This window comes from Vidua chalybeata, chromosome 28, assembly GCF_026979565.1.
Source record: "Vidua chalybeata isolate OUT-0048 chromosome 28, bVidCha1 merged haplotype, whole genome shotgun sequence".
NCBI classification, from domain to species: Eukaryota; Metazoa; Chordata; class Aves; order Passeriformes; family Viduidae; genus Vidua; species Vidua chalybeata.
The window spans coordinates 1,439,922-1,454,482 of NC_071557.1; the positions used below are offsets into that span (position 1 = coordinate 1,439,922).

A 14,561-nucleotide genomic window follows, 5' to 3' on the forward strand; every position below is an offset into this window, starting at 1 on the left:
ATTCTGTGTTCTGGGATTCCGGCCCCTGGGAATTCCAGCCCCTGGGAATTCCGGCCCCTGGGAATTCCGGCCCCTGGGAATTCCGGCCCTGGGAATTCCGGCCCCTGGGAATTCTGGCCCCTGGGAATTCCGTGTTCTGGGATTCCGGCCCCTGGGAATGCTGTGTCCTGGGATTCCGGCCCCTGGGATTCCAGCTCCTGGGAATTCCGGCCCCTGGGAATTCCATCCCCGGGTATTCTGGCTCCTGGGATTCCAGTCCCTGGGATTCCAGCCCTTGGGAATTACGGCCCCTGGGATTCCAGTCCCTGGGAATTCCGGCCCCGGGAATGCTGTGTCCTGGGAATTCCGGCCCTGGGAATTCCAGCCCTGGGAATGCTGTGTCCTGGGAATTCCGGCCCCCAGGAATGCTGGCTCCTGGGAATTCTGGCCCCTGGGAATGCTGTGTCCTGGGATTCCAGCCCCTGGGAATTCCAGCCCCTGGGAATGCTGTGTCCTGGGATTCCAGCCCCTGGGAATTCCAGCCCCTGGGAATGCTGTGTCCTGGGATTCCGGCCCCTGGGAATTCCAGCCCTTGGGAATTCCGGCCCTTGGGAATTATGGCCCTGGGAATTCTGGCTCCTGGGAATTCCAGCCCCTGGGAATTCCGGCCCCTGGGATTCCAGCCCTTGGAAATTACGGCCCCTGGGAATGCTGTGTCCTGGGAATTCCGGCTCCTGGGAGCTCCAACCCCTGGGAGTTCCAGCCCCTGGGAATTCCATCCCCTGGGAATTCCATCCCCTGGGAATTCCATCCCCCAGGAGTTTCATCCCCCTGGGAGTTCTATCCCCCTGAAATTCCAGGTGATTCCTGGCGGGCTGGATTTCAGAATTCCTGGCTGGATTTCAGAATTCCTGGCTGGATTTCAGAATTCCTGGCTGGATTTAGGAACTTGCCGCTCCCAGAAAACCCCGTGAGCGTCTTTCTCCCGCTCTTCCCGCAGGATTATCCCAAGCTGAGCCAATCCTACTATTCCCTGCTGGAAGTGCTCACGCAGGACCACATGAACTTCATCGCCAGCCTGGAGCCCCACGTCATCATGTACATCCTGTCCTCCATCTCCGAGGGCCTCACCGCGCTCGGTAACGCATCCCGGGATTCGGCGTGGGGGCGGGAAGAGCTCGGAGCCCAGAGCCCCGATGTCCATGGGGGGTTGAATCCCGATTTCCATGGGGGGTTAAATCCCAATTTTCCACGTGGGGTTAAATCAAATCCCAATTTCCACGTGGGGTTAAATCCCAGTTTCCACGTGGGGTTAAATCCCAGTTTCCACGTGGGGTTAAATCCCAGTTTCCACGTGGGGTTAAATCAAATCACAATTTCCACGTGGGGTTAAACCCCAATTTCCATGTGGGGTTAAACCCCAATTTCCACGTGGGGTTAAATCCCGATTTCCACGTGGGGTTAAATCCCGATTTCCACGTGGGGTTAAATCCCAGTTTCCACGTGGGGTTAAATCCCAGTTTCCACGTGGGGTTAAATCCCAATTTCCACGTGGGGTTAAACCCCATTTTCCACATGGGGTTAAATCCCAATTTCCACGTGGGGTTAAATCAAATCCCAATTTCCATGTGGGGTTAAATCCCAATTTCCATGTGGGGTTAAATCAAATCCCAATTTCCATGTGGGGTTAAATCCCAATTTCCACGTGGGGTTAAATCAAATCCCAATTTCCACGTGGGGTTAAATCAAATCCCAATTCCCACGTGGGGTTAAATCCCGATGTCCACGTGGGGTTAAATCCCGATTTCCACGTGGGGTTAAATCAAATCCCGATTTCCACATGGGGTTAAATCCCGATTTCCATGTGGGGTTAAATCCCAATTTCCATGTGGGGTTAAATCCCAATTCCCACGTGGGGTTAAATCCCAATTTCCACGTGGGGTTAAATCCCAATTTCCACGTGGGGTTAAATCAAATCCCAATTTCCATGCGGGGTTAAATCCCAATTTCCACGTGGGGTTAAATCAAATCCCAATTTCCACGTGGGGTTAAATCCCTCTGTTCCACATGGAGTTAAATCCCAATTTCCACGTGGGGTTAAATCCCAATTTCCACGTGGGGTTAAATCCCAATTTCCATGTGGGGTTAAATCCCAATTTCCACATGGGGTTAAATCAAATCCCAATTTCCATGTGGGGTTAAACCCCAATTTCCACGTGGGGTTAAATCCCAATTTCCACGTGGGGTTAAATCAAATCCCAATTTCCACGTGGGGTTAAATCCCAGTTTCCACGTGGGGTTAAATCAAATCCCAGTTTTCCACATGGGGTTAAATCAAATCCCAGTTTTCCACATGGGGTTAAATCAAATCCCAGTTTTCCACATGGAGTTGAATCCCAGTTTTCCACATGAGGTTTAAAATCCCAATTTTCCACTTGAGATTAAATCCCAATTTTCCACATGGGCTTAAAACCAAAAATTCCCAAAAATCCAGCATTTCTTGGAATTCTGCAACTAGGAAGGGGTTATTTCATCCTCTGTGAGGTTATTGCCCCAAATCCCCATTTCCCCCCCATTTTTCCCCCATATCCCCACAAACCCCCATTTTTTCCTCATTTTCCCCATTTTCTCCCCATTTTCCCCATTATCTCCCCATATCTCCCCATTTTCCCCAATTTTATCGCCATTTCTCCCCATTTTTTCCCATTTCCCCCGTTTTCTCCCCATTTCCCCCCTGTTTTCTCCCCATTTCCCCCCATATCCCCTGATTTTTCTCCCCATTTTCCCCAATTTCCCCCCCATTTTCCCCATTTTCCCCCCATTTTCCCCATTTCCCCCCATTTCCCCCATTTTTCACCCCATTTCTTCCCATTTTCTCCACATTTTTCCCCTATTTTTCCCCCATTTCTCCCCATTTCTCCTTTTCCCCATTTCTCCCCATTTCCCCCATTTCTCCCCATTTCTCCCCATTTTCCCCCCATTTTCCCCCATTTTCCCCATTATTCCCCATTTCCCCCATTTTTTCCCCCCAAACCCCCATTTTCCCCGATTTCCCCCCCATTTCTCCCTATTTCCCCAATTTTCCCCCCATTTCCCCCAATTTTCCCCATTTCCCCCCCTTTTCCTCATTTCCCCCCATTTCTCCCCATTTCCCCCAATTTTCCCCATTTCCCCCCATTTTCCCCCATTTCTCCCCATTTTCCCCATTTCTCCCCATTTCCCCCCATTTCTCCCTGATTTCTCCCCATTTCCCCCCATTTCTCCCTGATTTCTCCCCATTTTCTCCCCATTTCCCCCCATTTTTCCCCCATTCCCCCCATTTTCCCCCATTTCTCCCCATTTCCCCCCATTTTCCCCAATTTCCCCCCATTTTCCCAATTTCTCCCCATTTCCCCCCATTTCCCCCAATTTTCTCCCCATTTCTACCAATTTTCCCCATTTCTCCCCATTTCCCCCCATTTCCCCCCATTTCTCCCCATTTCCCCCAATTTTCCCCCCATTTCCCCCAATTTTCCCCCCATTTCCCCCAATTTTCCCGATTTCCCCCCATTTCCCCCCATTTCTCCCCATTTCCCCCATTTTCCCCATTTCCCCCCTGTTTTCTCCCCATTTCCCCCCATTTTCCCCCCAACCCCCATTTTTCACCCCATTTTCCCCCATTTCTCCCCATTTCCCCCCATTTTTCACCCCATTTTCCCCCATTTCTCCCCATTTTTCACCCCATTTTCCCCCATTTCTCCCCATTTCCCCCCATTTTTCACCCCATTTTCCCCCATTTCTCCCCATTTTTCACCCCATTTTCCCCCATTTCTCCCCATTTCCCCCCATTTTTCACCCCATTTTTCCCCATTTCTCCCCATTTTCTCCCCATTTCCCCCCATTTTCCCCTTTTTCCCCGGTGCCCGCGGGCTCTCACTGTCCCGCCGTGTCCCGCAGACACCATGGTGTGCACGGGCTGCTGCTCCTGCCTGGACCACATCGTCACCTACCTGTTCAAGCAGCTCTCGCGCAGCACCAAGAAGAGATCGACGCCCCTGGCCCAGGAGAGCGATCGCTTCCTGCACATCATGCAGCAGCACCCCGAGATGATCCAGCAGGTGAGCCCCAAAATACCAAAAAAACAAAAAAAACGCACCTGGGGAGGCCAGAAAGTACCAAAAACGCACCTGGGGAGGCCAGAAAATACCAAAAACGCACCTGGGGAGGCCAAAAAACACACCTGGGGAGGCCAGAAAGTACCAAAAATGCACCTGGGGAGGCAAAAAAATACCAAAAATGCACCTGGGGAGGCCAGAAAATACCAAAAATACACCTGGGGAGGCCAGAAAATACCAAAAATACACCTGGGGAGGCCAAAAAACGCACCTGGGGAGGCAAAAAAATACCAAAAATGCACCTGGGGAGGCCAGAAAATACCAAAAATGCACCTGGGGAGGCCAAAAAATGCACCTGGGGAGGCTAAAAAATACAAAAAAACGCACCTGGGGAGGCCAGAAAATACCAAAAACACACCTGGGGAGGCCAGAAAGTACCAAAAATGCACCTGGGGAGGCAAAAAAACGCACCTGGGGAGCCCAAAAAATACCAAAAATACACCTGGGGAGGCCAAAAAACGCACCTGGGGAGGCCAGAAAGTACCAAAAATGCACCTGGGGAGGCCAGAAAATACCAAAAATGCACCTGGGGAGGCAAAAATTCATGGGATGGGATCCATGGGATTGGGATGGCATCCATTAGATCCATGGGATTTGGGATGGGATCTGTGGGATTGGGGTGGGATCCATGGGGTTGGGATGGGATCCATGGAATCTGTGGAGTTGGGATGAGATCCATGAGATTCATGGGATGGGATTTGGGATGGGATCCATGGGATTGGGATGGTATCTGTGGGATGAGATCCATGCAATCCATGGGATTGGGATGGGATCCATGGGATTGGGATGGGATCCATGGGATGGGATTTGGGATGAGAACCATGGGATCGGGATGGGATGGGATCTATGGGATGAGATCCATGGAATCCATGGGATTAGGATGGGATCCATGGAATGGGATGGTATCTATGGGATGAGATCCATGGAATCCATGGGATTAGGATGGGATCCATGGAATCCATGGGATTGGGATGGGATCCATGGGATGGGATTTGGGATGAGAACCATGGGATTGGGATTGGGATGGGATCCATGGGATGGGATTTGGGAGGAGATCCATGGAATCCATGGGATTAGGATGGGATCCATGGGATGGGATTTGGAATGGGATCCATGGGATGGGATCCATGGGATGGGATTTGGAATGGGATCCATGGGATGGGATTTGGAATGGGATCCATGGGATGGGATCCATGGGATGGGATTGGGATGGGATCCATGGAATGTATGGGATTGGGATGGGATCCATGGGATGGGATTTGGGATGGGATTCATGGGATTGGGATGGGATCCATGGAATGTATGGGATTGGGATGGGATCCATGGGATGGGATCCATGGGATGGGATTTGGGATGGGATCCATGGACTCCATGGGATTGGGATGGGATCCATGGGTTGGGATTGGGGATGCCTTTAACCCTTGTCTCCCCGTGCCAGATGCTCTCGACGGTGCTGAACATCATCATCTTCGAGGACTGCCGGAACCAGTGGTCCATGTCCCGGCCTCTGCTCGGCCTCATCCTGCTCAACGAGAAGGTGAAGCATCCCTGCCGCCGGAAGAGGCGGGCTGGGCAGGAGAGCATTCCCAGAAATCCTGGGAATGAGCCCGTGGCCAGGGTGATCCCATGGACAGGACAATCCTTGGAATGATCCCGTGGCCAGGGTGATCCTTGGAATGGTCCCGTGGCCAGGATGATCCCATGGCCAGGATGATCCTTGGAATGGTCCCATGGACAGGGTGATCCTTGGAATGATCCCATGGCCAGGATGATCCTTAGAATTATCCCAGTTTTGGAATGATCCCATGGCCAGGACAATCCTTGGAATGATCCCAGTTTTAGAATGATCCCATGCTCAGGATGATCCTTGGAATGGTCCTGTGGCCAGGATGAATCCTTGGAATGATCCCAATTTTGGAATGATCCCATGGCCCAGATGATCCTTGGAATGATCCCATGGCCAGGACAATGGAATCATTTTAAGGATTCCATGGCCCAGATGATCCTTGGAATTTTCCCATGGCCAGGACGATCCTTGGAATGGCCGTGTGGCCAGGATGATCCTTAGAATTATCCCAATTTTGGAATGATCCCATGGCCAGGATGATCCTTGGGATGATCCCATGGCCAGGAGGATCCTTGGAATGATCCCAGTTTTGGAATGATCCCATGGCCGGGATGATCCCATGGCCAGGATGATCCTTGGAATGATCCCATGGCCAGGATGATCCTTGGAATGATCCCATGGCCAGGATGATCCCATGGCCAAGGACGATCCTTGGAATGATCCCAGTTTTGGCATGATCCCATGGCCAGGACGATCCTTGGAATGATCCCAGTTTTGGCATGATCCCATGGCCAGGATGATCCTTGGAATGATCCCAGTTTTGGAATGATCCCATGGCCAGGACGATCCTTGGAATGATCCCAGTTTTGGCATAATCCCGTGGCCAGGATGATCCTTGGAATGATCCCAATTTTGGCATGATCCCATGGCCAGGACGATCCTTGGAATGATCCCAGTTTTGGCATGATCCCATGGCCAAGGACGATCCTTGGAATGATCCCAGTTTTGGCATAATCCCATGGCCAGGATGATCCTTGGATTGATCCCATGGCCAGGATGATCCCATGGCCAGGATGATCCTTGTAATGATCCCATGGCCAGGATGATCCCATGGCCAGGATGATCCTTAGAATGATCCCATGGCCAGGATGATCCCATGGCCAGGATGATCCTTGTAATGATCCCATGGCCAGGATGATCCCATGGCCAGGATGATCCCATGGCCAGGATGATCCTTAGAATGATCCCATGGCCAGGATGATCCCATGGCCAGGATGATCCTTGTAATGATCCCATGGCCAGGATGATCCCATGGCCAGGATGATCCTTGGAATGATTCCATAGCCAGGACAATGGAATCATTTTAAGGATTCCATGGCCCAGATGACCCTTGGAATTTTCCCATGGCCAAGGACAATCCTTGGAATGATCCCATGGCCAGGATGATCCCATGGCCAGGACGATCCTTGGAATGATCCCAATTTTGACATGATCCCGTGGCCAGGACGATCCTTGGAATGATCCCATGGCCAGGATGATCCTTGGAATGATCCCAATTTTGACATGATCCCGTGGCCAGGACCATCCTTGGAGCAATCCCCCTCCACACGGGGTCGCTCCCTCCTGATTCCCAGATGCCGAGGGGGGCGGGCCGTGTCCCGGATCCCGGATCCCGCGGGAATTAACCGCTGGCTGTCCTGCTCCCGCAGTACTTCTCGGACCTGAGGAACAGCATCGTCAACAGCCAGCCCCCGGAGAAGCAGCAGGCCATGCACCTGTGCTTCGAGAACCTCATGGAGGGCATCGAGCGCAACCTGCTCACCAAGAACCGCGACAGGTCAGCGCGCAGCGGGGACGGGCGCAAACGGGGGAGCGGGAACGGCACCGGGGGAGAGGGAACGGTGCTGGGAGAGAGGGAACGGCGCCGGGAGAGAGGGAACGGTGCTGGGAGAGAGGGAACGGCAACGGGAAAATGGGAACGGCAACGGGAGAGAGGGAACGGTGCTGGGAGAGAGGGAACGGCACCGGGGGAGCGGGAACGGTGCTGGGAGAGAGGGAACGGCAGCGGGGGAGAGGGAACGGCAGCGGGGGAGCGGGAACGGTGCTGGGAGAGAGGGAACGGTGCTGGGAGAGAGGGAACGGCAACGGGAAAATGGGAACGGCAACGGGGGAGAGGGAACGGTGCTGGGAGAGAGGGAACGGCAACGGGAAAATGGGAACGGCAACGGGGGAGAGGGAACGGTGCTGGGAGAGCGGGAACGGCAGCGGGGGAGCAGGAACGGCGCCGGGGGAGCGGGAACGGTGCTGGGAGAGCGGGAACGGTGCTGGGAGAGAGGGAACGGCAGCGGGGGAGCGGGAACGGTGCTGGGAGAGAGGGAACGGTGCTGGGAGAGAGGGAACGGCAACGGGAAAATGGGAACGGCAACGGGGGAGAGGGAACGGTGCTGGGAGAGCGGGAACGGCAGCGGGGGAGAGGGAACGGCAATGGGAGAATGGGAATGGTGCTGGGGGAGAGGGAACGGCAACAGGAGAGAGGGAACAGCAATGGGAGAGAGGGAACGGTGCTGGGAGAGCGGGAACGGCAACAGGAGAGAGGGAACGGTGCTGGGAGAGAGGGAAGGGCAACGGGAGAGAGGGAACGGCAACGGGGGAGAGGGAACGGTGCTGGGAGAGCGGGAACGGCAACGGGAGAGAGGGAACGGCAACGGGAAAATGGGAACGGCAACGGGAGAGGGAATGGTGCTGGGAGAGAGGGAACGGCAACGGGAGAGAGGGAACAGCAACGGGAAAATGGGAACGGCAATGGGAGAATGGGAATGGTGCTGGGGGACAGGGAACGGCAACAGGAGAGAGGGAACGGCACCGGGGGAGCGGGAACGGTGCTGGGAGAGCGGGAACGGCAACGGGAGAGAGGGAACGGCAACGGGAAAATGGGAACGGCAACGGGAAAATGGGAACGGTGCCAGGAGAGAGGGAACGGCAACGGGAAAATGGGAACGGCACCGGGGGAGAGGGAACGGCAACGGGAAAATGGGAACGGCAACGGGAAAATGGGAGCGGCACTGGGGGAGAGGGAACGGCAACGGGAGAGAGGGAACGGCAACGGGAGAGAGAATGGTGGAATCATGGAATGATCAGAATGATGGAATGGTGGAGTGGTAGAATCATGGAATTATGGAGTGGTGGAACCATGGGATGATGGAATGTGATGGAATGCTGGAATGGTGGAATGTGATGGAATGGTGGAAGGATGAAATGATGGAATGATAAAACACTGGAATGATGGAATGGTGGAATCATGGAATCACAGAATGATAGAATGGTGAAATGATGGAATGGTGGAATTTTGGAATGATGGAATGATAAAATATTGGAATGATGGAATGATAGGGTGGCATGATGGAATGATGGAATGTGATGGAATCATGGAATGATGGAATGCTGGACTGGTGGAATGGTGGAATGGTAGGATGATGGAATGATGGAATGATAAAATATTGGAATGATGGAATGATAGGGTGGCATGATGGAATGATGGAATGTGATGGAATCATGGAATGGTGGAATCACGGAATGGTGGAATCATGGAATGGTGGAGTACTAGAATCATGGAATGATGGAATGCTGGAGTGGTGGAATAATGGAATGGTGGAATCATGGAATGTGATGGAATGATGGAATCATGGAATGGTGGAGTGATGGAATGGTGGAATGATGGAATGATAAAATACTGGAGTGGTGGAATGATGGAATGGTAGAATGATGGAATGATAAAATATTGGAATGATGGAATGTGATGGAATCATGGAATGGTGGAATGCTGGAGTGGTGGAATGATGGAATGGTGGAATCATGGAATGTGATGGAATGATGGAATGATGGAATGGTGGAATGATGGAATGATAAAATATTGGAATGATGGAATGTGATGGAATCATGGAATGGTGGAATCATGGAATGTGATGGAATGGTGGAATGCTGGAATGATAAAATACTGGAATGGTGGAGTGCTGGGATCACGGAGTGCTGGGATCACGGAACGCCGGGATCACGGAGCTCTGGAATCACGGAGCTCTGGGATCACGGAACGCTGGGATCACGGAACGCCGGGATCACGGAGCTCTGGGATCACGGAGCTCTGGGATCATGGAGCTCTGGGATCACGGAGCTCTGGGATCACGGAACGCCGGGATCACGGAGCTCTGGGATCACGGAGCTCTGGGATCACGGAACGCCAGGATCATGGAGCTCTGGGATCACGGAGCTCTGGGATCACGGAGCTCTGGGATCACGGAGCTCTGGGATCACGGAGCTCTGGGATCGCGGAACGCCAGGATCGCGGAACGCCGGGATCAATCTCCTCTCCCATCTCCCCCAGGTTCACCCAGAACCTGTCGGCGTTCCGGAGGGAGGTCAACGACTCCATGAAGAACTCGAGCTACGGCGTCAACAGCAACGACATGATGAGCTGACAGGCGCAGAGCCCCCGGATCTCCCTTCCCGAGGGAAGATCCCAGGGATCCCCAAATCCCCGGGGAGGAGGGAGCAGCAGGTGGAGCTCACCTGGGCAGGTGTTTTCCCGTGGGAAGGGCAGAATCCAGGTGCAGGAATTCCAAGGTGTCCGTGTCTCTCTCTTTTTCCTTCCCTGGCCGGAACGTGGAACCGGCGGCGCTCCGCTGCGAAAAGCCTGCCTTGTATAAAAAACAAAAAAAAAAAAAACAAAAAAAAAAAAAAAAAAAGAAAAAAAAACATGTACATTTTTTCATAACATTTTGGAGCAAGGTTTATATTGAGTTTCAGAAAAACGAGATGAAAAAAAAAAAAAAAAAAAAAAAAGGAGAAAAAAAAAAAAATTAAAAAAAAAAAGACAAAAAAAAAGGCCAAAAAAAAAAAATCACAAAAAAAAAAAAAAAAAAAAGATGATATAAAAAAAAAAAAAAGACAAAAGGACAAAAAAAAAAAAAGTGTGATTGAAATTTTTACAGAGTCCTGGTGCAGCCGGTGCTGGTGTGAGGGTTGTGAATGCGAGTGAGGATTTCCTGGGCGAGGGGGTGGCTGTGTGAAAATGCAGAGATTATTTAGTGAGACGAGCTGGAGAGAGAGAGAGAGAGAGAGAGAGAGAGAGAGAAGCAAAAACTCAAACAACACAAAAAAAAAAAAAAAAAATTAATTAAAAAAAAAAAAAGCAACAAAAAAAATTTAAAATAATAATGATAATAATAATAATAATAATAAAAGAAAAAACAACCACAAAAAAAAAAAAAAAAGGCATTGTAAAATTCCAAATGTTTATTTTTTTTCTTATTCAGCCCCCCCTCAAAAATGGCAATTCCCCGCTCCCGTCTCGCCCTCGTTCTCGGGAACTCGGAGCCGTGGCGGGATCCCTCCCGTGCTGCTTGCTCCCGGCTGTCCCCTCCCAGGGCCCCTTTTCCCGTCCCTTTTTCCCATTTTCCGGGCTTTTCCCCCTTTTCCCGTCCCTTTTTCCCATTTTCCGGGCTTTTCCCCCTTTTCCCGTCCCTTTTTCCCATTTTCCAGGCTTTTCCCATCCCTTTTTTCCCATTTTTCAGGCTTTTCCCATCCCTTTTTCCCATTTTCTGGGCTTTCCCCGTCCCTTTTTTCCCATTTTCCGGGCTTTTCCCCCTTTTCCCATCCCTTTGTTCCCATTTTCCAGGCTTTTCCCATCCCTTTTTTCCCATTTTCTGGGCTTTTCCCGTCCCTTTTTTCCCATTTTCCGGGCTTTTCCCATCCCTTTTTTCCCATTTTTCAGGCTTTTCCCGTCCCTTTTTTCCCATTTTCGGGCTTTTCCCGTCCCTTTTTTCCCATTTTCCGGGCTTTTCCCCCTTTTCCCATCCCTTTGTTCCCATTTTCCAGGCTTTTCCCATCCCTTTTTTCCCATTTTCTGGGCTTTTCCCGTCCCTTTTTTCCCATTTTCCGGGCTTTTCCCATCCCTTTTTTCCCATTTTCCGGGCTTTTCCCATCCCTTTTTTCCCATTTTCCGGGCTTTTCCCGTCCCTTTTTTTCCACTTTCCGGGCTTTTCCCGTCCCTTTTTTCCCATTTTCGGGCTTTTCCCGTCCCTCTGTTCCCATTTTCTCGGGGCTGCAGTGGGAGCGGCGGCGCCTCCCCGCGGCAGCGCCCGGGAACGGCACCCGAGCGGGTTTGGGATGGGGGAGCGGGATCCGGGGATCCGGGGGATTCGGGATGGAGCAGGGATCCCGTGGGATCAGGGTTTGGGGTATGGATGGAGCAGAAATCCCCTGGATCCAGGGGCAGGATCGGTTTGGGATGGAGCAGGGATCCCGTGGGATCAGGGTTTGGGATGGAGCAGAAATCCCCTGGATCCAGGGGCAGGATCGGTTTGGGATGGAGCAGGGATCCCGTGGGATCAGTTTGGGTGTGGATGGAGCAGGGATCCGGTGGGATCGGGGTTTGGGATGGAGCAGGGATCCCGTGGGATCGGTTTGGGGTATGGATGGAGCAGGGATCCATCCCCTGGATCCGGGGATCCCTGTGCCGTGTCCCCCTGCGCTGCAGCCGCTCGTGTCCCTGTCCCTGTCCCTGTCCCTGTCCCTGTCCGTGTCCGTGTCCTTGTCCGTGTCCGTGTCCCTGTCCCTGTCCCTGTCCCTGTCCGTGTCCCTGTCCCTGTCCCTGTCCGTGTCCGTGTCCGTGTCCCTGTCCCTGTCCGTGTCCGTGTCCCTGTCCCTGTCCCTGTCCGTGTCCCTGTCCCTGTCCGTGTCCGTGTCCCTGTCCCTGTCCCTGTCCCTGTCCGTGTCCCTGTCCCTGTCCCTGTCCGTGTCCGTGTCCGTGTCCCTGTCCCTGTCCCTGTCCCTGTCCGTGTCCGTGTCCGTGTCCGTGTCCCTGTCCCTGTCCCTGTCCCTGTCCGTGTCCGTGTCCGTGTCCCTGTCCCTGTCCGTGTCCGTGTCCCTGTCCGTGTCCGTGTCCGTGTCCGTGTCCCTGTCCCTGTCCGTGTCCGTGTCCGTGTCCGTGTCCCTGTCCCTGTCCGTGTCCCTGTCCGTGTCCCTGTCCGTGTCCCTGTCCCTGTCCGTGTCCCTGTCCCTGTCCCTGTCCGTGTCCGTGTCCGTGTCCGTGTCCGTGTCCGTGTCCGTGTCCCTGTCCCTGTCCGTGTCCCTGTCCGTGTCCCTGTCCCTGTCCGTGTCCCTGTCCGTGTCCGTGTCCGTGTCCGTGTCCCTGTCCGTGTCCCTGTCCCTGTCCGTGTCCGTGTCCGTGTCCGTGTCCCTGTCCCTGTCCCTGTCCGTGTCCCTGTCCGTGTCCCTGTCCCTGTCCCTGTCCGTGTCCCTGTCCGTGTCCGTGTCCGTGTCCGTGTCCGTGTCCCTGTCCGTGTCCCTGTCCCTGTCCGTGTCCGTGTCCGTGTCCCTGTCCGTGTCCGTGTCCCTGTCCGTGTCCGTGTCCGTGTCCGTGTCCGTGTCCCTGTCCGTGTCCGTGTCCCTGTCCGTGTCCCTGTCCCTGTCCCTGTCCCTGTCCGTGTCCCTGTCCGTGTCCGTGTCCGTGTCCCTGTCCCTGTCCGTGTCCGTGTCCCTGTCCGTGTCCCTGTCCCTGTCCGTGTCCCTGTCCGTGTCCGTGTCCCTGTCCCTGTCCGTGTCCCTGTCCGTGTCCCTGTCCGTGTCCCTGTCCCTGTCCGTGTCCGTGTCCGTGTCCGTGTCCGTGTCCCTGTCCGTGTCCGTGTCCCTGTCCGTGTCCCTGTCCGTGTCCGTGTCCGTGTCCGTGTCCCTGTCCCTGTCCGTGTCCGTGTCCGTGTCCCTGTCCCTGTCCCTGTCCCTGTCCGTGTCCGTGTCCCTGTCCGTGTCCGTGTCCCTGTCCGTGTCCGTGTCCGTGTCCCTGTCCCTGTCCGTGTCCGTGTCCGTGTCCCTGTCCCTGTCCCTGTCCGTGTCCGTGTCCCTGTCCGTGTCCGTGTCCCTGTCCGTGTCCGTGTCCGTGTCCGTGTCCCTGTCCGTGTCCGTGTCCGTGTCCCTGTCCCTGTCCCTGTCCCTGTCCGTGTCCGTGTCCGTGTCCGTGTCCCTGTCCCTGTCCCTGTCCCTGTCCGTGTCCGTGTCCCTGTCCCTGTCCGTGTCCGTGTCCGTGTCCGTGTCCCTGTCCGTGTCCCTGTCCGTGTCCCTGTCCCTGTCCGTGTCCCTGTCCCTGTCCGTGTCCGTGTCCGTGTCCCTGTCCGTGTCCGTGTCCCTGTCCGTGTCCGTGTCCGTGTCCGTGTCCGTGTCCGTGTCCCTGTCCGTGTCCGTGTCCGTGTCCGTGTCCGTGTCCCTGTCCCTGTCCCTGTCCGTGTCCCTGTCCGTGTCCCTGTCCCTGTCCGTGTCCCTGTCCGTGTCCGTGTCCGTGTCCCTGTCCGTGTCCCTGTCCCTGTCCGTGTCCGTGTCCGTGTCCCTGTCCGTGTCCGTGTCCCTGTCCGTGTCCGTGTCCGTGTCCGTGTCCGTGTCCCTGTCCGTGTCCGTGTCCCTGTCCGTGTCCCTGTCCGTGTCCGTGTCCCTGTCCGTGTCCCTGTCCCTGTCCGTGTCCCTGTCCGTGTCCGTGTCCGTGTCCGTGTCCCTGTCCGTGTCCGTGTCCCTGTCCGTGTCCGTGTCCGTGTCCCTGTCCCTGTCCCTGTCCGTGTCCGTGTCCGTGTCCGTGTCCCTGTCCCTGTCCCTGTCCGTGTCCGTGTCCGTGTCCGTGTCCGTGTCCCTGTCCCTGTCCGTGTCCCTGTCCCTGTCCGTGTCCGTGTCCGTGTCCGTGTCCGTGTCCCTGTCCGTGTCCGTGTCCCTGTCCGTGTCCGTGTCCGTGTCCGTGTCCGTGTCCCTGTCCGTGTCCGTGTCCGTGTCCGTGTCCGTGTCCCTGTCCGTGTCCGTGTCCCTGTCCGTGTCCGTGTCCGTGTCCC

General features: G+C 54.5%; 1 protein-coding gene across 1 annotated transcript in view; it reads left to right on the forward strand.

The window, feature by feature from the left end:
* Positions 1-10,503, forward strand: part of XPO7 (exportin 7) — a 28,239-nt gene extending 17,736 nt beyond the window's left edge. Inside the window, exons 8-12 of the mRNA XM_053966267.1 lie at positions 980-1,118; positions 3,916-4,076; positions 5,572-5,670; positions 7,410-7,537; positions 10,079-10,503. Coding sequence (XP_053822242.1) covers positions 980-1,118; positions 3,916-4,076; positions 5,572-5,670; positions 7,410-7,537; positions 10,079-10,172 — 621 coding nt within the window. The 3' untranslated portion in view covers positions 10,173-10,503. The remainder of the gene's footprint in view (positions 1-979; positions 1,119-3,915; positions 4,077-5,571; positions 5,671-7,409; positions 7,538-10,078) is intronic.
* Positions 10,504-14,561: the final 4,058 nt, after the last annotated feature.